Source organism: Globicephala melas, chromosome 5 (genome assembly GCF_963455315.2).
Source record: "Globicephala melas chromosome 5, mGloMel1.2, whole genome shotgun sequence".
Classification (NCBI taxonomy): Eukaryota; Metazoa; Chordata; class Mammalia; order Artiodactyla; family Delphinidae; genus Globicephala; species Globicephala melas.
In genome coordinates, this window is record NC_083318.1 from 2,356,601 (window position 1) to 2,376,545 (window position 19,945).

General features: G+C 68.0%; 3 protein-coding genes across 15 annotated transcripts in view; 2 read left to right on the forward strand and 1 right to left on the reverse strand.

Annotated features, from left to right (window-relative positions):
- Positions 1 to 8,829, forward strand: part of RGS12 (regulator of G protein signaling 12) — a 119,455-nt gene extending 110,626 nt beyond the window's left edge. For 4 of the 7 annotated variants that reach the window (XM_030876782.2, XM_060298911.1, XM_060298910.1 and 1 more), the window contains 2 exons: positions 284 to 724; positions 8,339 to 8,829. In XM_030876782.2, the coding sequence (XP_030732642.2) occupies positions 284 to 724; positions 8,339 to 8,565 (668 nt within the window). In that variant the 3' untranslated portion in view covers positions 8,566 to 8,829. Of the gene's footprint in view, positions 1 to 283; positions 1,945 to 8,338 lie in introns of those variants that run through there. The other 3 variants (XM_030876785.3, XM_060298913.1, XM_030876784.2) reach the window with 3 other exon arrangements.
- Positions 1,110 to 15,412, reverse strand: LOC138842697 (uncharacterized). Of its 7 annotated transcripts, XM_070045547.1 has the most exons (4): positions 15,203 to 15,412; positions 14,468 to 14,533; positions 14,182 to 14,280; positions 1,110 to 3,470 (listed from the first exon to the last, which is right to left on the reverse strand). In XM_070045547.1, exons 1-4 carry the CDS (start codon positions 15,311 to 15,313, stop codon positions 2,658 to 2,660), a joined length of 1,089 nt encoding a protein of 362 aa, XP_069901648.1. In that variant the 5' UTR covers positions 15,314 to 15,412; the 3' UTR covers positions 1,110 to 2,657. The 7 variants fall into 7 exon arrangements, 3 of the variants coding, with proteins under 3 accessions (XP_069901648.1, XP_069901647.1, XP_069901649.1); XM_070045546.1 differs by having other exon boundaries at positions 14,182 to 14,533; positions 14,968 to 15,412; XM_070045548.1 differs by having other exon boundaries at positions 14,530 to 15,412.
- On the forward strand, positions 10,772 to 19,195 carry HGFAC (HGF activator). The gene is made up of 14 exons (XM_030876789.2): positions 10,772 to 10,882; positions 11,441 to 11,660; positions 11,809 to 11,905; positions 12,133 to 12,212; positions 12,845 to 12,967; positions 13,047 to 13,178; positions 13,317 to 13,427; positions 13,504 to 13,678; positions 13,923 to 14,008; positions 14,742 to 15,006; positions 16,582 to 16,721; positions 17,074 to 17,214; positions 17,316 to 17,464; positions 18,335 to 19,195. The coding sequence occupies exons 1-14, from the start codon at positions 10,772 to 10,774 to the stop codon at positions 18,515 to 18,517; spliced, it is 2,013 nt and encodes a 670-aa protein (XP_030732649.1). The 3' UTR covers positions 18,518 to 19,195.
- The last annotated feature ends 750 nt before the right edge of the window (positions 19,196 to 19,945 follow it).

Genomic DNA, 19,945 nt, shown 5'->3' on the forward strand with positions numbered 1-19,945 from the left:
CCGTGGCGCCTGGTCAGCGGCCTCCCTCCTGCTCGGAAGGTCGTAGGCTTCAAACGCGGGCGGAGCGCAGACATGGGCCGCGGGCCGTGGCGGCCCGGAGCCGGTCCAGGGAGGAGCGCAGCTGTTCGCGTGGCCTGCGGCCTCCCTGTGGCTGTGGGGGCGGGAACAGGAGGAAGGGGGAGGGCCTGGGGCGGCGGGACAGGGCTTTCCAGATGCGCTTTTGCTGTGCCTGCCGGAGGGTAAACACGATAACACTTGGTCAACGTGGGTTTTCTTCCAACAGAGTTTTTTGAGCTCATTTCCAAAGCTCAGAGCAACAGAGCAGACGACCAGCGCGGGCTGCTGAGGAAGGAGGACCTGGTGCTGCCCGAGTTCCTGCGTCTGCCACCTGGACCCCCGGGGCTCGCCCTCTCCCCCTCGGCCGCCCCCAAGGCCTTCTGCACGAGACCCGCGACAGGCCACAGCGAGGAGGGCGCTCCCCGGCCCCGCGAGAGCCCGGCCACCAGCCCTGGCTCTGCCGACAGCCCGCCTCTCTGCTCCCCTGGGACCCCCGGGACCCCCAGTCCCCCGGCGCAGGCGGCGGAGGCCGGGGGCGTCCAGACCGTGGAGGGCGAGCACGTGGCCGACCTGACGCTCACGGGGGAGGGGCACCTCAGCAGCCCTAACAGCACGTTCCTGCCGCCGCCCCCCACCCCGCCGGGCTCGGCCGCACCTCCGAGACCAGGTACCAACGGGCGCGACGCCCCTGCTCCTCTCTGACCCCCCTCCTCCCTGCCCGCCCGCCCGGGGTCGCCTGCCGGTGCTGTCCACCCACTTAGAAAGCGTCAGCGGTGCAAAGTTACCCCCTCCGCCCCTTAATCCCTCTAAGGAGGTTTCAGCGTGCCAGCCCCCTCAGGTACTGTGTTGGTCGTGGCGGCCTCTGCCTTCTCTAAAAGGACCCTGCGGCCTCTGAGGTCAGGGTGTGGCCAGGATGGGCGGCGGGGCCTCGGAGGGGGTGTCGCCCCGTGGCGTGACGCTCGTGAGCGGTGCCCGCACTGGGCCCGGCGGTGCCCTCCCGCCGTCTTTCCCTGGGTCCCCGGCAGTAATGCCACCAAGCAAGGCCCTGGGAATTTCTGCAAAATGTATGTGTTTTATTACAATCTGGATAGCTAGCAGTTTTAGTATTTTAATCTCAAGGCTGAAAACAACAGTGTTTGTCTTGAGCAAGTGGGTGAAGCCCGTGTGATTTAGAGCAGGACGGCTGCGCTGACCCTGCAGGGAGGGTGTTCACCCTCCGCCCATCGGTCAGACAGCAGGTGGAGGCCTGCGTGCTGGGCGCTGGGATCCGCGTGGGGTTCCCTGACCCTGGGTGGTCACAGGCGGCCCTCCAAACGGAGGCATGAGCGTGTCAAGGTGAGCAGGGCTGGTGGAGCTGCTCCTTAGCCGCGTGAGTGTTAATAGCAGGTGAAGCGAGGCCCCCGGCCTCCTGGGAAAGCGGCTCTCGCCCCGCACTCGGGCCACGGCCTGTGTGCCCGGCCCCGAGGTGTAGGGAGGAGCCTTGTCCGCGCAGGCATGTGCCCGTGGAGCCCCTGGGTGCCGCCGTCCTCTCTGGCGGGCTCCGTGGTGGGCAGACGCTAGCTGTGGCTGCTGTTGGGGGTGGCGGGAGGCCCCCTCTGGTCTGAGTCCTGCCCCAGGACCGGGTCCTGTCGGACCTGCAGCCGCATCTCCGTGGGGACCCAGGGCGGCTCTGTACCCGTGGGGTACTGGCTCTGCGGGCCGGGCTCCCGGCGCCCTCCCCACGGAGACAGCCCGCGGACGTGAAGCCGGGAGAAGCCGCGGCCTTCCTTGCATGTCTCCTGCACCTCGATCCGACTTGCCCTCTGCTCTCCCCGTAGACACCTGTGTGTAGTCTCGCCTGTGTTTTGAGTCTGTGCTCTTCCGGGAGAAATAAACTCTGCCTCTCCTCACTGGACTGGTTGAAAGCGCTTTCCTTTCTCACTTGAACATCTGTTTCCTCTTTAGAAAACTACAGGTGTATTTTAACCCGGGAAAACATTGCACATTTTAATGGAATTCATTGGGTTTACTTTAATGTACTGGCTTTCGAAAGCAGACCTTCGCTCACCAGACGTTCTTGAGCGCCTCATGCACACCCGCAGACACAGCTGTGTAAGGGCGGCAGTAACGAGCTTCGCCGGGAGGCTGGGTGTGACAGCGGGGACACCGCGAGGGGCTGGCACGGAGCGCTCGGGGCCACGGCTCTCCCCTCCCTGAGAGTTCCGGGGTTGGGGGCCGGGTGGGGTGCCAGGTGGTGGTGGGTGAGCCGGCCGGGCCGGATCCCTCCGACTCGCTCCCCGTAAACCCGGAGCCCGGATCGCTGGCTGCCCGCTGTCCAGCCGTTTTCTCCGAGCTCCCGCCGGGCTTCTCCAGCTCCACGTTCCGGGCTTGGGGCGTTGGGCCCACGTGCCTTACCCAGTGCGGGGCTCGGCCTTCCCACCCGTGGCCCGGCAGCGTGACCGGTGAGTTCTTGCATTTCCGGGGTGTGTCGCCGTTGATGCCCCCCGCCCCGTGCACTGGTCGTCCCTGATGAGTAGCAGCCCAGGTGGAGACCCTGGATGCTTGGCTCCGTGGGTGTCCTGAGCAGGGAGGACGGCAGGGGGGGCCGTGAGGGTCTGTGATCAGCCGCGTCCTCCTGGAGCTGGGAAGGGCCTCCGCTCCTCCTGTGCGGTGCCCATTCGCCCTGCGAGGCCCTCGGTGGGACGGCCTCCACCTTGGGCTCGCCGGACGGATCCTCTGCTCGTCCTGTGAACCTTGCGTCCACCTTTGTGACGCAGAACCGGACCCGAGGTTCCCCCGCCAGTGTAGGGCGCCGCAGACACCCTTGGGCCAGCGCGCGTCTGGACCCGGCGCTGAGCTGTATCCTCGGGGCCCAGAGGGCAGGTCTCATCCACACCTCCTGCTGATTCTAGCTGCCGTGAGCTGTTTCCTAGGTGGTGGCCACCGTGGCCCCTCCGTTCAGGGTGAGAGACACAGCGTGCTGATGCTGCTGGACCCTGGGGCGGGGAGCCGGGGCCACGTCTGGGCCGTGCAGCCCGGAGCAGGTCGGGGGCTGCCCGCAACGCGTCCCCATGTGCGGAGAGTCCCCTCAGAGCCGTGCTGCGCCTGCACCCTGGCCCTTGGTCCCCAGCACCCTTGTACGGGGAGGCCTGTGAGTGCCCGACGTGGCCAAGGGATGGAGGTCTTTGAACGGCCGTGTGGCCCAGGCACGGAGCCTCCGCTGCGGGACGCAGCCTTCCAGTGTAGCCTGCCGTGGATTTGGTCCTAATCCGGGCCACCTTCCCCACTGTTACCTGTTTGGTTTCCAGCAAAACTCTGGGCATTGGTGGGCGTTGGTGGGCATTTCCCGTCCCGGGGAGGACCAGCTGGGTGGCGGTGTGAGTCCTCTGTCCCAGCAGCGCGAGCGTCAGGTTCCGAGGTCGGCGTCCACGGCCCTGCAGGGGGCGGAGCCAGCCTCAGGGCTCGCTCACCCAGCAGGCGAAGACCCCGCGTCCACATAGGCAGACGTGGAGAGGGCGTGGGAGTCGCCCCCAAAGGGCATCTTCTTCCCAGGGAGAGAGAGGAGCTGTCTTCAGGGCTGACCGGCGGGCGGCCCCGGCCCAGCAATCCCCCTCCCCTGGCCCCCAGGTGTCCTTGGGCTGGGCGGGTCCTCACCTTGGCCCCCGGCTGAGCACTCAGATGGACACGGGAACCCCAGGTGCAGGGCTTGACCTTGTGGGACCTGCTGTCCCAGGAGGTGTCTGGTGCCCTTCCCGGGCCCTCCCTCGCCGGCCCTCGCTCTGTCCAGTGGGTGACCGCAGCCCCTCAGCCAGGCACTGGGCAGGCTTTCCCTCCCTCCCACTGCCGCCTGGCCGTGCTGGTGTTGGACGCCCGGGTCAGGGTCCTGGCCGGGCCTCTCCCGTCCCCCTCCTGCAGGAACACGGCTGCCAGCAGGGCCACCCGCCCCTCCCTAGGAGTCCTCGCCACCAGTCCTGGCCTGGGGTCCCGGGGCCTCAGCGCAAAGAGATGCTGCTCACTGGACGGGGCAGAAGTCGCCCGACTTGGGGGCCTCGTGCCACAGTGTCCAGGGTCCCCAGAGGCACGTCCAGTTACCAGAGTGGGGTCAGGAGCCCTCAGCTCGCTTCTTAGCAGGTGCGTGGAGCTGTCCCGCTTGCCAGGGGTCGCTGTAGCCTAGTAAATTGGTTTCCATGGGAACGGGGCTGGAGCGTTAACCAGAGGCCACAAGCCCAGATAAGGGCCACACCGTTCACCTTGGCAGTGAAGGCAGCCAGACCACGTGACCTTGCTTTGGCCATGAGTCCCAGGAGCCCCTCTGCACCTGGCTGCTCAGTGGTCAGCCACCCCCCCTCCACCCCCAGCCTGGACCCCCAGCCAGTCTCGGCGTGTCACACCTGCTCAGTCCCAGGTGAGGCGGAAGCCCTGGGCTGGGGACAGTAGGGGAAGTGCAGCTGTGCACGGGACAGCAGCCACAGTGGGGATCCAGCTGCCCGTCCCCTGGGGCGTCAGGGCCTCCCGGGACAGCCGTGCGGATCTCCCCAGCCCGGGCCCCAGCCTCTTGAACCTGCACCGCCGCCCCACCACTGCCGAGTTTGCACTTGTCCCTTCAGATGTCCCCTCTCTCCAGCAGAGCCCTGGCCCTTCTGTCTGGGCGGCCGGGGGACACCTCCACCGCGCACACCTGCCTTCCAGGAGGATGGACCAGCCTCCCCAGCGCAAACCGTGATGTGCATGTGGGGGGCCGCCTGGCCTTCTCGGGGTCACGTTGGTGCCGGGGGTCCCGGCGAAGGCAGCCCTCTGCCAGGGCTCTCTCCGGAACCCCCCTTCCAGCAGAGCGTGTTCTGGCGCTCCGGCCTTGCCCTGGCTAGAAAGGACCTGAGTCCTGCTAGATGTCTGGGGGCTTCTGCCTGCACCCGGCCCACTCCACAGGCCTCCACGGGCTTCCCAGGGCTGACCCAGCTGGCCCAGCACGCCTCCCCAGACCCCAGCACGGGTTGCAACAGCTGCATCCTCCTGGCTGCTCAGGCCGACGGCCCCAGGTCTCCCCTCGCGCGTCCATCCTCCTCGTGTCCCCTTCTCCGTACGTCTCCCCCATGTGCCCTGCGGCTGGTCTGCTCCACCCGGCCCCTGGGTCTCTCAGAGTGGAAGCCACGGGCCGCCAGTGGCTGGCAGCGTGACCTCCCACACCCTGACCTGGGGCCGGCACTGCTGCAGCCGCTGCCCACGTCCCCTCCCCAGGCTCCGCCCGTCTGCACGCCTGCACTCGGTATGGCCCCGTGACTGCCCGGTCACCGTCCCCCCCTTTTACCCTGTGCTGCCATGAGCGGGAGTCCTGGCACCCATTAGATGCTTAGTACAGATCTGCTGAATGAGGAGCTTTGATTCAGCACCCAGGGAGAACTGGAGATGGCCAAGGGGTCAGGCTGCACCCACCGCCCTGGCCCCACCCGTGCAGCCCTGCACCCGCCGGCCCCAGGAGGAGGGTCCTGACTCGGCCTGCACCTTCTCCCGATGTGGAGCCTTGAGGGCCAGAGCAGACCTGGCCGCTGGCAAGGGGCTGATAGGTGGGCTCTCGGGAGGGGCTCTTGGGCTCCAGCAGGGCGCCCGGCGGGAGGGCCTGACTGTGCAGAGTCGGAATCAGCCGGGGGGCAGGGCCCGTGGTCCCTGGGGAGATGAGGGGTCAGCAGGGCAGCCTGAGGGGCGGGGGATGCGGCCGCTGGCTCCGGCCCCGCGTGCGCGTGTCCGAGGGACGTGGGACAGAGGCCCAGGGGGCGACCCTCATGAACAGGGCAGACCCGGCTCCCTTCGGAAGCGGTGGCCCCTGAGCCCTGCAGGGTCCCCCACGCTGCTGCCCCCGCCAGGAGAGCCAAGGGGAGCCTCGGGAAGCTGGGAGGGCAGCCACCCCGGGCAGGCCCTGGCACGGAGGCCGTGACGCCCGTGACGCAGACGGGTGACGCCCACCCGCCGTGGGCACTGTGACACTGAGTCACAGGCCTGGGGCTGCCACTTCCTCAGGAGAGCGAGTCTGGGCGGGCAGGCAGGAAGGGCCTGGACTGCAGCCACCCTCCCTGTGACACGCCCGTCTCTGGCCCGGGGACGAGCTTCCCGTCCACAGAGGCAGGCAGCCGTCTGCATCCTGAGCACACCCGAGCTTCCCAGGCGTCAGAGAGGCCGTGGCTGAGGCCCCTCCCCCTCGCCGGCCTCTGTCCTCCTGGGGGGTCCAAACGGGGCTGGACAGGAAAGGGCCGTGCCCCTCAACCTGCGTGGGGTCACGGGCCTCTTAATACTCCAGACAAATGCCCCAGATGGGGACAAACGGTTGGGGAGCAAAGCCCTGCCTCTCTGCACAGCCCCCATCCAAGCACAGACCAGCCCCACCCCATCATCTGCTGGCCCTGGGAAGCCGCCAGCAAGCAGGGGAGGGGTGGGTCCCACAGGCCCCAGGAAAGGCTCCTTCTGCTGCCTCTGTTAGATCAGAGAGGACGCAAGGCCCTCTCACAGGCTCGGACCTGCCCCGGGGGTTCTGGGGGCCACAGAGCAGCTCCTGCAAGGGGAGGCGAGGCTCCTGACCCCCACGGCCGTCCCCACTCCCGCACGTAGGCCTCGGACCCACGCAGGGAGCAAAGTCTTCACCTCCACCGGCAAGGCCCGGGAGGGGCGGTCACCAGAGCAGGACCCTGTGTCCCTGCGCCTGGACTCCTCCAGCCTGTCCACTGGGAACCTGGGGCTGGGGCTCCCCCTGCACCCCAGGCACCTGAGGGTCCCTGGCTCCCAGGCTCACTGAGAGCACCCCACAGGCATGCTAGCCTCCCCGCTACACCTGGCCACGCCAGGGCCTGGGGCTCTGCCTGGGGGGGCTCGGTGGAGGGAGCCGAGGCTGAGGGCGCCTGCTGAGCGCCCTGTGCCCTGCCCGCAGCGACCTGGTTCCTGGGGACTGCACCTCTGTCCCCCAGGGCGCACCCCCGGGGCCAGCCAGGGTGACAGTGCAGTGACAGCCTGCTGGGGTGGTTGGCAGGGAGGTGTGGCTGCCCAGCCTGGGATCGAAAAGCTTCCAAGGCGGTTTCAGGCAGCCTGGAACTCCTGGGGCCTAGGTGGGGACTTGAAGACAGAGGCCTGGCTGACCACTGAGCAGCCTGGAAGGGGGCAGGCGGCAGGGTAGGGTGGAGGAAGGGGCACCCGGCTTGGGGTGTTGCTGATGGGGTAGGAGAGCGTGAAGGACTCAGAGTTTGTGTGGCTGAAGAGGTAGGCCCGGGTCGACGGGCAGGTGGACAACTGCGTGGCCAGGTCGCGAGGGCCCTGGGGGGCATCGGCGGTGGGGCTCAGGCCCCTGCCCCACTGGGAGCCGCAGCCCTCAGAGACGCCGGGCAGTGAGCTCTGTGGATGGAGACCCAGAGTGCCCTGAGGGTCCAGCCCCGTCTGGGGCAACCCACACCCAGTGCTTGGTCCTCCCTCAGCCCAGCAGCATGCCTCCCCCTGGAGCCCCTCCCTGACGGCCCCTTGGCTGCGGACAGCCCCCCGAGGAGGAGTGGAGGCCCGGCCCTGAACCTGAGCCGCAGTGGGGTGCGGGACGGGCTGTGGGGGTGTCTGAGAGGCGCAGCGGAGGTGGCTGGGAGGTTTCCCACGAGACCGTCCCCCATGTGGCCCTCCTCGGCCACCCCCCACCCCAGGGGCGGCTGCATCCCGCTGAGGGGCCCTGGGACCGCCCCCCCCCCGCCCCAGCTTCTCCGCCATCTCAGCGCCCACCGAGGGGCACCACGTGCTCCTTCCCGTGACGCAAACCCACACACAGCCACGCACCCCTCCCCCCTCCCACCCTGGCGAGGGGCAGCGCGGTGTCATCTGGGGGCGGGTGCCCCTGATGCCCCCAGGGCGTCAGTGGGGAGCTGCAGGGGCTCGGGTGCCGGGCTTCTCCCCAGAGGGGGCCCCAGCTGGGCGGACAGCACCCTAGTGGGTGGGCCGTCCCCACTGTCTTGGCTGCGCCGGGTGAGGACAGGGTGCAGGGTGTACCCGTGACAGATGAGGGGCCGCGCCGGTCCCACCACACGGAACCTGGGCCCTGCGCCCCCAGACCCCCTCCCCCGGCTTGTTTCCCTGCAGCCTGCAGCTCCCTCAGCCTGGGACCCTCCCCACTGCAGAGGGCTCCCTGCGCCAGGCCTGGGGGCCCCAGGTCAGAAGTCGCCTGCTCCTGGGATGCACGTGGGGGTCTCAGGAGCCCCTTGCCACCATGTGTGCCAGGTGGGTGGGGTGGGGTCTCCAGCCCAGGGTGGGCAGACGGGTGACAGACTCTCTCTTCTCCCCGCGGCAGGAGGTGGGGCCCGAGGCAGCCGAGGCCTCCCAGTCAGCACGATCGTCGACGTGGACCGTGTGGCTGGCTCAGCGCCTGGGCCGGGCAGCAGCATCCCGGGGGTGTGGACGGGCCCCCGGAGGTCACGGGCCGGCGGGACGCTGACATCAGACCGCCCCGGCCTGAGCCCCATCCTGGGGGGACCTGCCAAGCCCAAGGCCGGCCCACACCACGCCACCTTCGTCTGAGGCTGCCGCCCGCGCACCCGACCCAGCTGGCCGGCCCTCCCTCCCGTCCCGGCGTCCCAGCCGCCTGCCTGGACACACACGTGGAGAGCAGAGATCCCGAGGGAGCTGCTGAGCCTATCTCGAGGGCCTCGGACGGGCCTCCTCAGCCACCCCTGGGGGCCGAACCAGCAGAGGGCGGGGAGGGTCCTGGCCCCGGACACTCGCCAGCGTTGGCTCAGGGCTCCCTGGCCCCCCCCCAGCTCCCGCTCGGTGTCCAGCAATAAAGCGTCTTTGAGGACCAGATCGTCGGCCTCGTGCCTGGTCCTGGGGCCCGGACCCTGCCCTCAGGGAGCCGTTGTTCCCGTGACCCTGTGCGTGTATCGGCAGGGGGCTGGGGAGAACCGGCTCTTGGGGGTGAGGTCGGAGGTGAGCAGGGAAATAAGGCTGGCCTCGCGGGGCACGAGGCTTAGCCTGTGGGCAGTGGGACGTGGTCCTGCCCCGTCCAGGGCCCTGGTCTTGTCCACGTCACAGCGCCTCGTGCAGCTCGGTGCAGGGTCTCCTCTTGGGGTGGCCGCCGGTGGGGGCAGAGCTTGGCCTGGGGACCCTTCAGGCCACTCTGACCCAATCCCCTGCCCTTGGCCTCATTTAGGGAGGTGGTCTGGCAGGGCCTGTCTCTGGAGGGACCACCTCAGGGGAAGCCTGACTGCCCTCAGTCAGGCTTCTGGGAAGCCTTTCCCAGAAGGCCTGGGAAAGAGTGTCAGCCTGTGCAGGGGTCCTGAGGCTTGAGCGAGCCGGGAGGGGACGGGGTAGCAGGCCAGGCCAGTGGGCAGGGCTGCCGTGTGACGCTGGGTGGGCAGGGCAGATAGAGACGGCACCATCAGCCCAGGTGCCTCGGCGGAACCCCGGCGCTGAGCAGCTGAGGGGCCCCCGGCACCCCTCCCTCCTCCGAGATGCATGTCAGGTTTGTCAGAAGGGCTCTAGGCCTGAGCGCGCCCTGGCCGCTGGGCTGCTCTGGGTCCTCCCAGGGAGCTGTGCTCTGAGCTGGGGGTGCCCGCGTGGAAGAGAGGGCCCGGCACCCACCGCGTGCCAAGCTGGGTACCCACTCGGTTTCTGCTCTCGCTCCGTCTGCACAGAGGGGAAAACGGGGGCCCAGAGAGAGTGCGATTTGGGGGTGCACAGTGAGACAGCTGCAGCGCCGGGCCCATCCCCAGGCCAGCCCTTCTCTCCACCCCATGCAGGCAGCTGAGCTGACTCATGGGGACCGGGCCACCCACCACCACCACCCCCGCCGCCTCCGCGGCCCCTCAAATTGCAGAAGAGGTTCCCGTGGCAGCTCTGCCTGCAGGTGCAGTCACGAACCAGGGGCCAGCTGGGGCGACAACTGTGGCCGTGTCTGGGGGGTGACACCCCAGCGTCCGTTCACAGACCTGGGCAGGACCCCAAGCCAGGTCTCTGTGGCCCTGGTGCCTGGCCGGGGCTTGGGATGGGAAGGAGGGCAGCCCAGGACAGAGGCGGGATGGCACGGGTGGTCCCGGCTACGAGGGGAAGCCCAGGGGCGAGAGGGCTTCCTGAGGGGGTGCCCCAGCGGGTCCAGGAGCAGTGGGGACGGGGAGCTAGGACAGCAGGCAGGGGCTCTGGTATTGCCCACCTCCTCCGCTCCACTCCCCCTCCCCCTGGAGGCCCCACCCCAGGCTCGTCCTGGGAGCCACAGGCAGAGGTGCTGTAGAGTAGGGTGGCAGAGGCCCCTGTCCCAGGGGGGCATTGTGTGCAGTGGTGCACACACCCTCCTCTCTGTGCCTGGCCTCTTGCTGGCCAGGGGCCACATCCCATGCTCCAGGCCTGGGCCCTCAAAAGGGCTCAGCATGTGTAGGTGCTCTGGTTAGTATAGCTCACAAATAGACAGTGGCCAACCCTGTGGCCAGGTAGGGACCGGAAGCTGGGGCTGTGGGGGTCCAGGCCCCTTCCTGCCGTGTCATCCTGGAAGACTTCCTGGAGGAGGTGTCGTAGCTGAGACTCGAGGACATTGTCAGGTCCAGGACCAGCATGGCTGAGGCCAGAGGGGCCGGCTGGCTCAGGCAGGGTGAGCTGGGCAGCAGACCTGGGGGACGTGTGGACCTGGCACGGGAGGCAGCCAGGGTTAATCATTTCCAGGCGGCCTTGACCCCCACCTGCCCTGGCCACTCTGCTCCCGCCTCCTGCTGCTCCTCACGCCAGCCCAGGAGGAGCCATGGGGCGCTGGGCCTGGGTCCCCAGCCCCTGCCCCCAACTTGGGCTGTCCCTGCTCCTGCTGCTGCTGCTGCTGCTGGTGCCTCGAGGGGCTCAGCCCCAGGCTGGCAGGGTGAGCACTGACCCCACTGCACTGTGATCATGGGCTCTCCGTGCCCACTCTGGGTCCTGGGGCTGAGGCCAGGGCAGGGTGTGGGGTGGGTGAAGGGCCCAGCGTGGCGACGGCCAGCCTTCCGGGGGTGAGGTGGGCGTGCTGGGCTGGCCTGGGGGACAGGGGGCCTGGGGATCCAACCTGCTGGCCCCCACCCAGGGGCATGGAGACTGTTCGCCTCTCTGGGCCTCTGCTGGGTCCACGTGTTTGAGGTGGGGGCGGGGGGGGGCCGCTGAAGGCCTCGCAGCTGCTCTCGTCCGTCCCCCAGAACAGACCCCCAGGGTTTGAGCCTGGAGGGCAGTGGTGCCAGCCTGGCAGACCCTGAGCCAGCTCAGCCTGACTCCTTGGACTCGGTGGGAGGGGAGGGGACAGGGTCCAGCTGAGGCCGTGGGAGAGCCAGTGTCCCCTGGTCCCTACTCCAAGACCTCAGGGCCCCAATATGGAAACTGAGTCAGGGCCTGAGTGTGAGCGGGGTTCATCCCACACTGACCCCATCACAGGCCTCTCGGCTCTTCCTAGAACCCAACGGAACCCCCAGAATGTAACGCCACGGTGACCCCTGGGACTCCCGCGATCCCCGTGACCTCGGTGACCCCCAGGACCCCCGCGATCCCCGTAACCTCGGTGACCCCCAGGACCCCAGCCACAGCGACAGCACCCAGGGCAGAGGGACCCCATGGAGGAGGGCTTACCCACCTGCCCAGGGCAGCCCCCTCCAATAGCAGCCCTGGGGGCACAGGTGGGTCAGGAAGGCTTCTTGGAGGTGGCAGGCTACACCTAGATGGGGGGTCTGGAGGAACACAGCAGCACTTAGGGAGTGGGGTATGTGATGGGGGCTGGGAGGTGACCAGCGCGGGAGCCCTTGACCCCCGTGTCTCCTCCGGCAGTGCTCACCGAGGCCGGGCAGCCCTGCAGGTTCCCCTTCCGCTACGGCGGCCGCATGGTCCACTCCTGCACTACAGAGGGAAGCGCCCACAGGAAGTGGTGGGTCCCAGTCCCTGTGCCCCGTGCCCGCCCTGGAGACGCTTCCGCTCCCTGCCCTCCGTACTCCACACTGAGCCTGGCACACAGCAGATGTAGTGAATGAATGAATGAGGGAGTGCATGGGAGAAAGCCCCAGAGTGGTCAGCGTGGGTCCCTGCGTGAGTTGGGGTTACGGTGGGCGGGTCTCTGGCCTGGGACCCCCACGTCACCGCATGCGTCACCCCCAGGTGTGCCACGACTCACAACTATGACCGGGACAGGGCCTGGGGCTACTGTGTGCAGGCTTCCACCCCCCGGGAGGGCCCAGGTGGGTGCCGGGGGTCTGGGCCCGAGCGCAAGCTAGGAGGGGGCTGGGCCGGTGGTGGCGGTGAGCTTGAGGGGCCTGAGAGCTGACCCGGGGCTGGGGTCCTGCCTGGTGTGCAGGAGGGGGCTTCGGGGTTCATCCCACTGCAGGCCTCGGGGCCTGCAGGAGTGGGGAGTGGGGAACACCCTGCCCCGCAGGTCCTGCCCTCTCGGGGGGGCCACATAACTGTTTTGGCCATTGCCGGAGGTCATAGCGCCCCCTGGTGGTCAGGCTGGGCCCTGCGGCTGCACAGGAACAGCCCTGGACGTGGAGGGGGCCCAAGGGGTCCGCAGGGTGTGGTGCTGGCAGCCCCGCTTACAAGGGTCCCGGGGCACACGGAAAAGGACTGCGCTGCCTGATGGGGGTCGGGCTTTCAGGGTGCTGGATGCAGAGCCAGAGGCCCACTTGCCCAGGGTCTGAGAGCTGGGCAGAGGATGTGGTGAGGAGGGGGAAGGCCTGCGCTCACTCCCAGGGCATGTACACACCACGGAACTCAGGAGGGGCATCTTTAAGGTGGCGAGAGTCACGGCGTGGGGAGGGAGTCACGAGGCCCGGCCGGGCTCTCAGACACACCCCTCCCTGCTGCGTGTGCCCAGCTGCCCTGGACCCATGTGCCTCTGGCCCCTGCCTCAACGGGGGCTCATGCTCCAGCACCCAGGACCCCGAGTCGTACCACTGCACCTGCCCCGTGGCCTTCACTGGCAAGGACTGCGGCACGGGTGAGCAGGGTGGGGGCTGCAGGGCAGGGAGCCGCCAGGCGCACGCGCGGGGAGCAGCGGCTCACTGTGCTGCCCCCAGGGAAATGCTTTGACGAGAGCCGCTACGAGTACCTGGAGGTGGGCGATCGCTGGGCCCGCGTGCACCGGGGCCAAGTGGAACAGTGCGAGTGTGCGGGGGGCCAGGTCCGGTGCCAGGGCACTCGCCACACAGGTACGGGGGGGCGGGCCGTATCGCTGGGCCTCCCACCCAGGGAAGGGGCTCGTCCAGGGCCACCCAGAGACGGGCACTGGGTGGGAACCAGGCCCTGCCCCTGCCCCTCGAGGCCCAGCTTCTGAGCCCTCCCCCCAGCTTGTCTGAGCAGCCCCTGCTTGAATGGGGGCACCTGTCACCTGATCGTGGCCACCGGGACCACTGTATGCGCCTGCCCCCCAGACCACGCCGGGCGGCTCTGCAACATTGGTGAGTCGCTCGACTTCAGAGCTGCGTGGCCCCGCGTCCTGGGGCCCAGGCTCACCACGCACCGTGCCGCCCGCAGTGCCGGCCCAGTCCTGCTTTGTGGGGAGTGGCACCGAGTACCGAGGCGTGGCCAGCACGGCGGCCTCGGGCCTCAGCTGCCTGGCCTGGAACTCCGACCTGCTCTACCAGGAGCTGCACGTGGACTCTGTGGGCGCCGCGGCCCTCCTCGGCCTGGGGCCCCACGCCTACTGCCGGTCAGCACCGGGTGGGCGGGGCCTGTCCCTGGGTCCTGACCCCTCGGCTTGGGAGGCTTTGTGGCGAGAGGAGCCCAGGGCCAGGGATCGGAACCACCTGCAGAAGGGGCCAAAGGCTGTGGGGTGCGGGTGGGCAGAGTGCCAGGAGCCGCACCCAGCTAGGGGTCCCCAGCTCTCTCCTCCCATCCGTCACTGAGGAGCCGTGACTGACTCCCCTGCCCACCTGCTTCTCCCTGCACCCCAGGAACCCGGACAAGGACGAGAAGCCCTGGTGCTACGTGGTGAAGGACAGCGCGCTCTCCTGGGAGTACTGCCGCCTGGCAGCCTGTGGTGCGCGCAGCTAGTGGCTGGGTGGGAAGCAGCAGGGTGGGGGCAGCACTGGCCCCGCCCCCGCTGAGATCACCGTGGTTTCGCCGTGGCCCAACCCACTCCACCCGCATGCCAGGCCTCCTCTCTCCGGAGGACCACGGCCCCATCGGAGAGATGGGGAAACTGAGGCTCACCAGAGCAGGGCTGGTCCAAGGCCACGCAGTGGGTTGACACCAGAGGTCAGAGCAGGCGAGCTGGTCACCGGGTCCTCTGGGTGGTCCAGCCGGGCTGCACTGTGCCAGGACGGTCCCCAGAGACAGGGAAGTGTGGGTGCACGTGGATAATGTGAGTACCCTGGAGTCAGACCCTGGCAGTGGGCTGCTCCATGAGGCCAGCCCGCCCCCTGGCCCCGTGCTCCAGGCCTCTCTACCATCCCGAGTTGGCTCTGGGGTCCCAGGCTGCTGGGAAGGACACGAATACCTGCCAGGTGTGCCAGGCCACCCTGGTTCCCACAAAGCCTTGTGACTGGGTGCGGTTCTCACCATCCTGCAGATGAGGAAACTGAGGCTCAGAGTAAGTCATGTGCCCACAGGGGCAGAGCTGGGGACCCTCTTTCAGACGAACTGCCTAGGCTGGGTCAGGAGGCAGGTGAACCACGGGGGACCTGAGGATGGTGGACGCAGCCAGTACCCTCTCTGGCCTGGGGTGTGCAGAAGGGACCCGGGGTGTGTGAGCGGGTAACCTGTGTTCCCAGGATCCCTTGCCAGAATCCAGCCCCCGCCCACCGAGGCCCTGCTGAGCCTGCCTGGGCCCCCGGCAGCTGGACCAGCCGGACGCCAGACCTGTGGCAAGAGGCACAAGAAGAGGAGCTTCCTACGGCCACGCATCATCGGTGGCTCGTCCTCGCTGCCCGGCTCCCACCCCTGGCTGGCCGCCATCTACATCGGGAACAGCTTCTGTGCCGGGAGCCTTGTCCATACCTGCTGGGTGGTGTCTGCCGCCCACTGCTTCTCCAACAGGTGAGCGGTTCTGGCCCCAGTGTCCACGACCCCTGCGCCATCCCTCAAGCCATCCACCTCTCCACCCACCGCTATCTAGGCCTCCGCTCCCCCACCCGGCCATACACCCATCATCCACTCTCTACCCGCTACCCATCTACGCACCCACCCGCCTGTCCTAACCATCACCCATGTGTCCCCACGTTCCGCCACCTACCCGTGTAAACCCCGTCCTTTGGTCCCTCCGTTCCCCGTTGCCCCTCTGACTGAGGTGGGACTCAGCGCTCAGCCCAGTGCTGGGCATGGAGACTGCCGAGACCCGCCCCATTCCTGCCCCGGGGTGCTGTCCCCGTCCCTGTCCCTGCCCGTGTGGCCGCGCAGCCCTGGTCCTCGCCCCGGGAGCTCCAGGTCTCCCCGCTCAGGGAGGGGCGGGGCGGGGCGGCCAGCGCGTGCGCGGCAGGGTGGTGGGTGTGGCCCGTGCCTCGCAGGGCCCGCCCCTTCCGGCCTCGCTCCCCCGGCCCAGACCGAGCTGGTGGCACCGTGGGGCGCAGGGAGCCCGAGGCCCCGCCCACTCGGCGGGCTACCGGAGCGGAGGGCCGGCTGGGGCTGGCGGCTGGGGGAAAGGTCAGGGGTGCGAGGCCCACTACCACACCCCAGGGTGGGGGACAGCGAGCTCAGGGCAAGAAAGGCCAACCCGTCCCCCGCTCCTCACGGCTGTGACGAGAACAAGGCTCTGCCGTGGGGAGTGGGGGGCTCTCTCTGAGGGAGGGTTCAGTGGGAGGGAACGGGCCTGACAGTGGCATCCCAGGGAGTGGGACGTGAGCGGGGGCTGGGGGCTTGGCAGCGTGAGAGTCCGACGGTGAGTCCCCATCAGTCACCCCAGGGACTACAGCGTAGGGGTGGGGGGCAGTGGGCATACGTCCTGCCCTGTGCTGACCGCTGTGCGACCTGTGAAACAGGACCCCTGAGGCCTCCCCAGTATGGATGGGATGGGGGTGGTTAAGAGGCTGGAGAAGGGGAGCAGGCATCCTCTGCTCACGTCCAGGGAGGGGCTGGGGAGGGCCAAGCTGGATGGAGGGGCCCGTCCCCTGTGGGCTGGACCCCAGCACCCTGGTCCCTGGCCTGGGCCAAGCAGGGCTGGAGGAGGTGGGTGGGACAGGTCATTCGTGCGCAGGTGCGGGGGGTGAGGGGAGTACTCAGGCTCCTGGGCCCACGGGTGACTTCACAGGAGGCCTGCCCCTGTAGCAGGGGCGTGGGGCAGAACCGGTGCCCAGAGCTGGGATCCGCAGCAACGTGGGTGCATGTCAGCGCAGACCCCACCTAGACCTGCACAAGGCACCCCAGGGTCATTCATGCCGCTGCCTTAGAGGCGGTGCTGCCAGGACGGGGGCTGTGGCCCTAGCTCCCCACTCCCTACTGCACTACGGCCCACACCCCAGCCCCTGCTCAGGTCTCTCCCAGGGCCTGGTGGGGGCGGGGGCCCTGCACAGCGTCACCCTCCTGGGATCGTCTACCGGATGCTCTGTCCCCGTGGGTAGGGGGCGAGCTGACCTCAGGGGCCCGAGAGTCATGCTGCCACCAGCTCCCACTGCACAGCCCCCCCAGGGAAAGTGTCTCTGTGGTGCTCGGCCAACACTTCTTCAACCGCACGACGGCCGTGACGCAGACGTTCGGCATAGAGAAGTACATCCCGTACCCCTTGTACTCGGTGTTCAACCCCAGTGACCATGACCTCGGTGAGGCTCGGGACCGGTGCTGTGTGCTCTGTGCACACCCAGGGCCAGAGCCAGGAGAGGCTGGAAGTGGGTGCCAGGCAGGGGAGGGTCCTCAGACACTCAGGGGATGGGTGGGAGGGAGGGGGAGGGCGGGGGGAGGGCAGCGAGAGCAGCTGGTGTGGCCGAGTGGCCTCGGCGCAGCTGGAGGAAACCCTGGCTGGCCAGCCTTGCTGGCCCTCCTGTCGCCTCCTGGGCCTCCCAGGCCGCAGCCCCTCTGCCCGGTGGGGCTGGACCTCGTGTGACCCAGCAGCCACCTTCGGCCCATCGTGGGCCCCCATGCCGCAGGCTGACCCCCTGCCTCTCTCCCGTCCAGTTCTGATCCGGCTGGAGAAGAAGGGGGAGCGCTGTGCTGTCCGCTCCCAGTTCGTCCAGCCCATCTGCCTGCCTGAGCCCGGCAGCACCTTCCCGGCTGGGCACAAGTGCCAGATAGCGGGCTGGGGCCACCAGGATGAGAGTGAGTGGGGTGGGCGCGAGGGGCCAGCGTCGTGCCCCCCGGGAGCAGCGGCCCGGCCCCGCAAGCCTCGCCCAGGCTGAGTGCCCCCTGTCGGCCGTCAGATGTGAGTGGATACTCCAGCTTGCTGCGGGAGGCCCTGGTCCCCCTGGTCGCCGACCACAAATGCAGCAGCCCGGAGGTGTATGGGGCCGACGTCAGCCCCAACATGCTCTGCGCCGGCTACTTCGACTGCAGGTCTGACGCCTGCCAGGTGAGCCGGGACGGCCGCCCCGGGAGCACCCCCAGATGGGCGCTCACTATTGCTGGAGGCCCGGGGGCCAGGAGTGGGGTCCCTGCTCACAGGGGGCGGGGATTGAGGCCCAGGAGAGGCCGGCTCCCAAAGCCCAGGCTCGGGCCAGCTGTCCAGCCAAGGGCAGGGCTGGCCACGTGACGTTGAAGGCCAAACCCCTTTTCACCCAGAGTCCTCCCAAATGGGCTCGAGCGATCGGCCGATCCCAGTGTCCCGTTTCTCAAGGGCTCCTCGGGTCTGCACATCAGTGCTGAGTCGGAGAAGCTGCTTTACTCCCCACTTTTATAGGTGGGGAGACTGAGGCCCAGAGAGGTCTGCTCACTCTTCCCAGGTCACACAACTCACAGGTGGCAAAGCAGGGGGGGGCTCGGCACTCAACCACGTGGTACAGCAAGCGCCCTGGGGGAAGTCAGGGGTGGCTTCATGGAGGAAGGGGCGCTGGCACTTGTCCCAGGGGGTGAATAGGGGTTTGCCAGGTCTGCTGGAGCACGGGGCCGCCTGGTGCACATGGTGGGCTGAGGGGGGACCCAGATGGAGGAGGGCTCTGCTGGTTGTGGAGGCGAGAGGGGGCCGCAGCAGCCCACTACTGGGAGGGCGCCCTGCCTATGCGGTTGGGGGAAGGGGGCAGCCCCCTTACTTGGAATGCCCATGTCATCTGTGCCCAAGCTCTCGAGAAGCCCACCTCGAGCGTTGACCCCTCTGGAGGCATGTTCCGGGTTGGGGCGAGGGAGCCTGGGGTGAGGGGGTGGTGGACTGTTTCATGGGTGTCGAGGAGCTGAGCCGTGAGCCTCCTGAGCCGGGCCCCCGGCTCTGACCGGCTGCTCTGCGCAGGGGGACTCAGGCGGGCCCCTGGCCTGTGAGAAGAACGGCGTGGCCTACCTGTACGGCATCATCAGCTGGGGAGACGGCTGCGGGCAGTTCAACAAGCCCGGCGTCTACACCCGCGTGACCCGTTACGTGGACTGGATCAGCGACCGGATTCGGCCCCCCAAGCGGCCCGTGAATCCCTCCTGAGACCACCCCTGGGGACATCGTGCCTCCTGCCGTTCCCTCCTCACTGGCAATAAACGTGTTTCCAAAAAGACCCCGGCCCACACTGCCTGTCCCGCTGCCGCCAGCTCAGCCTTCCCCGCCCCCAGGCCGTGACCCCCGACCCAGCTTTGTGGATGCTGTGGCTTCAGGGCTGGGGCCCCCAAGCCAGCACCCCAGCTGCTCAGAGGAGAAGGGAGCCTGTGACCCCACAGGGAGGGTCTGGCCCCACGGCCAGGGCAGTCAGGACGGGGATCCAGACGAGACCTTCTCCAGAGCAGGAGCTGTGCCCAGCCAGACCCCGCTCAGACCCTCCCCCAGGCAAGTGGGGCTTGGGTCCGGGCGCCTTGGGCTGTCCCACGGCAGCGGACGCTAGAACTTAAGACAGGTTATTTGGGAAAACCCCTGGCTATCATTTTGCTTCAAGGAGGCAGCCCGCCCGACTGCAGCTCTCCCTCAGCCGTGTTTTCTAGGTGGGGAGAACTGGAGACTTCCTCTGAAGGAAGCCAGGGGAAGGGAGGAGCCCCAATGCCAGGGTGAGTGGAGGGTAGCGGGTTGCACCAGCCAGGCAAGACACTGTGGGCACGGGATCTGAGATGCCCAAAGGGCCCAGAATCCTGGGCCAGAGGAAGCAGCACATGCAAAGGTCCTGAGACAGGAGGCTGATGGTGGCTTATTTATTTATTTATTTTTATAAATTTGTTTATTTGTTTATTTATGTATTTATTGGCTGTGTTGAGTCTCCGTTGCTGCGCGTGGCCTTCCTCTGGTTGCAGCGAGTGGGGGCTGCTCTTTGTCGCGGAGCACGGGCTCTAGGCGCGCGGGCTTCAGTAGTTGCAGCACGCGGGCTCAGTAGCTGTGGCTCGCGGGCTCTAGAGCGCAGGCTCAGTAGTTGTGGCGCATGGGCTTCGTTGCTCCGCGGCATGTGGGATCTTCCCGGACCAGGGCTCGAACGCGTGTCCCCTGAATTGGCAGGTGGACTCTTAACCACTGCGCCACCGGGGAAGCCCCTGGTAGTGGCTTATTTGAATCAAAGTAAGGAAGTGTGGCTGAGGCCAAAGAGGGTGGAATTGTGTGTGTGTGGGGGGCTGTAGTGAGGTGCTGGGGGTGTCCCAAGTGTCCCTGATGGGACAGCAGGGTGGGGATGTGATGACATTTGTGGTCAGGAGAAGAGGCCTGGGTGTATGGGGGTGGGTCAGAGCGGTGCCCGGCGCTGGGACCCCTGGTCTCAGGGAGGGTCAGGAAGAGGGTGGCATTCAGCGCATCCAGCCCCAGCCCCACCCATCCTGCTCTGGGCATGGGGCCCCTGCCCAGAGCAGCCCAGAGGGTGGGGTCCTTCTCCCCACAGTCCTACTCCCCTCTGCTGTCATCTCCACAGCTCCACCTGGACCGGGTCTCGCCGCCTGTCCTGGG

Excerpts from the sequence above, each read along its gene's own strand:
- LOC138842697 (XM_070045546.1), bottom strand. The coding sequence starts at position 15,047 with ATGGCGCAGGGGTCGTGGACACTGGGGCCAGAACCGCTCACCTGTTGG. Across the intron at positions 14,534-14,967 it reads CGGCAGACACCACCCAGCAG|GATGGTGAGAACCGCACCCA; the intron begins GTATGGACAAGG and ends CCTCATCTGCAG. Across the intron at positions 3,471-14,181 it reads CTTGGACCAGCCCTGCTCTG|GGCCGTGGACGCCGACCTCG; the intron begins GTGAGCCTCAGT and ends CGCCCCCTGCAG.
- HGFAC (XM_030876789.2), top strand. The coding sequence starts at position 10,772 with ATGGGGCGCTGGGCCTGGGTCCCCAGCCCCTGCCCCCAACTTGGGCTG. Across the intron at positions 15,007-16,581 it reads GCCCACTGCTTCTCCAACAG|CCCCCCCAGGGAAAGTGTCT; the intron begins GTGAGCGGTTCT and ends CCCACTGCACAG. Across the intron at positions 16,722-17,073 it reads CCCCAGTGACCATGACCTCG|TTCTGATCCGGCTGGAGAAG; the intron begins GTGAGGCTCGGG and ends TCTCCCGTCCAG.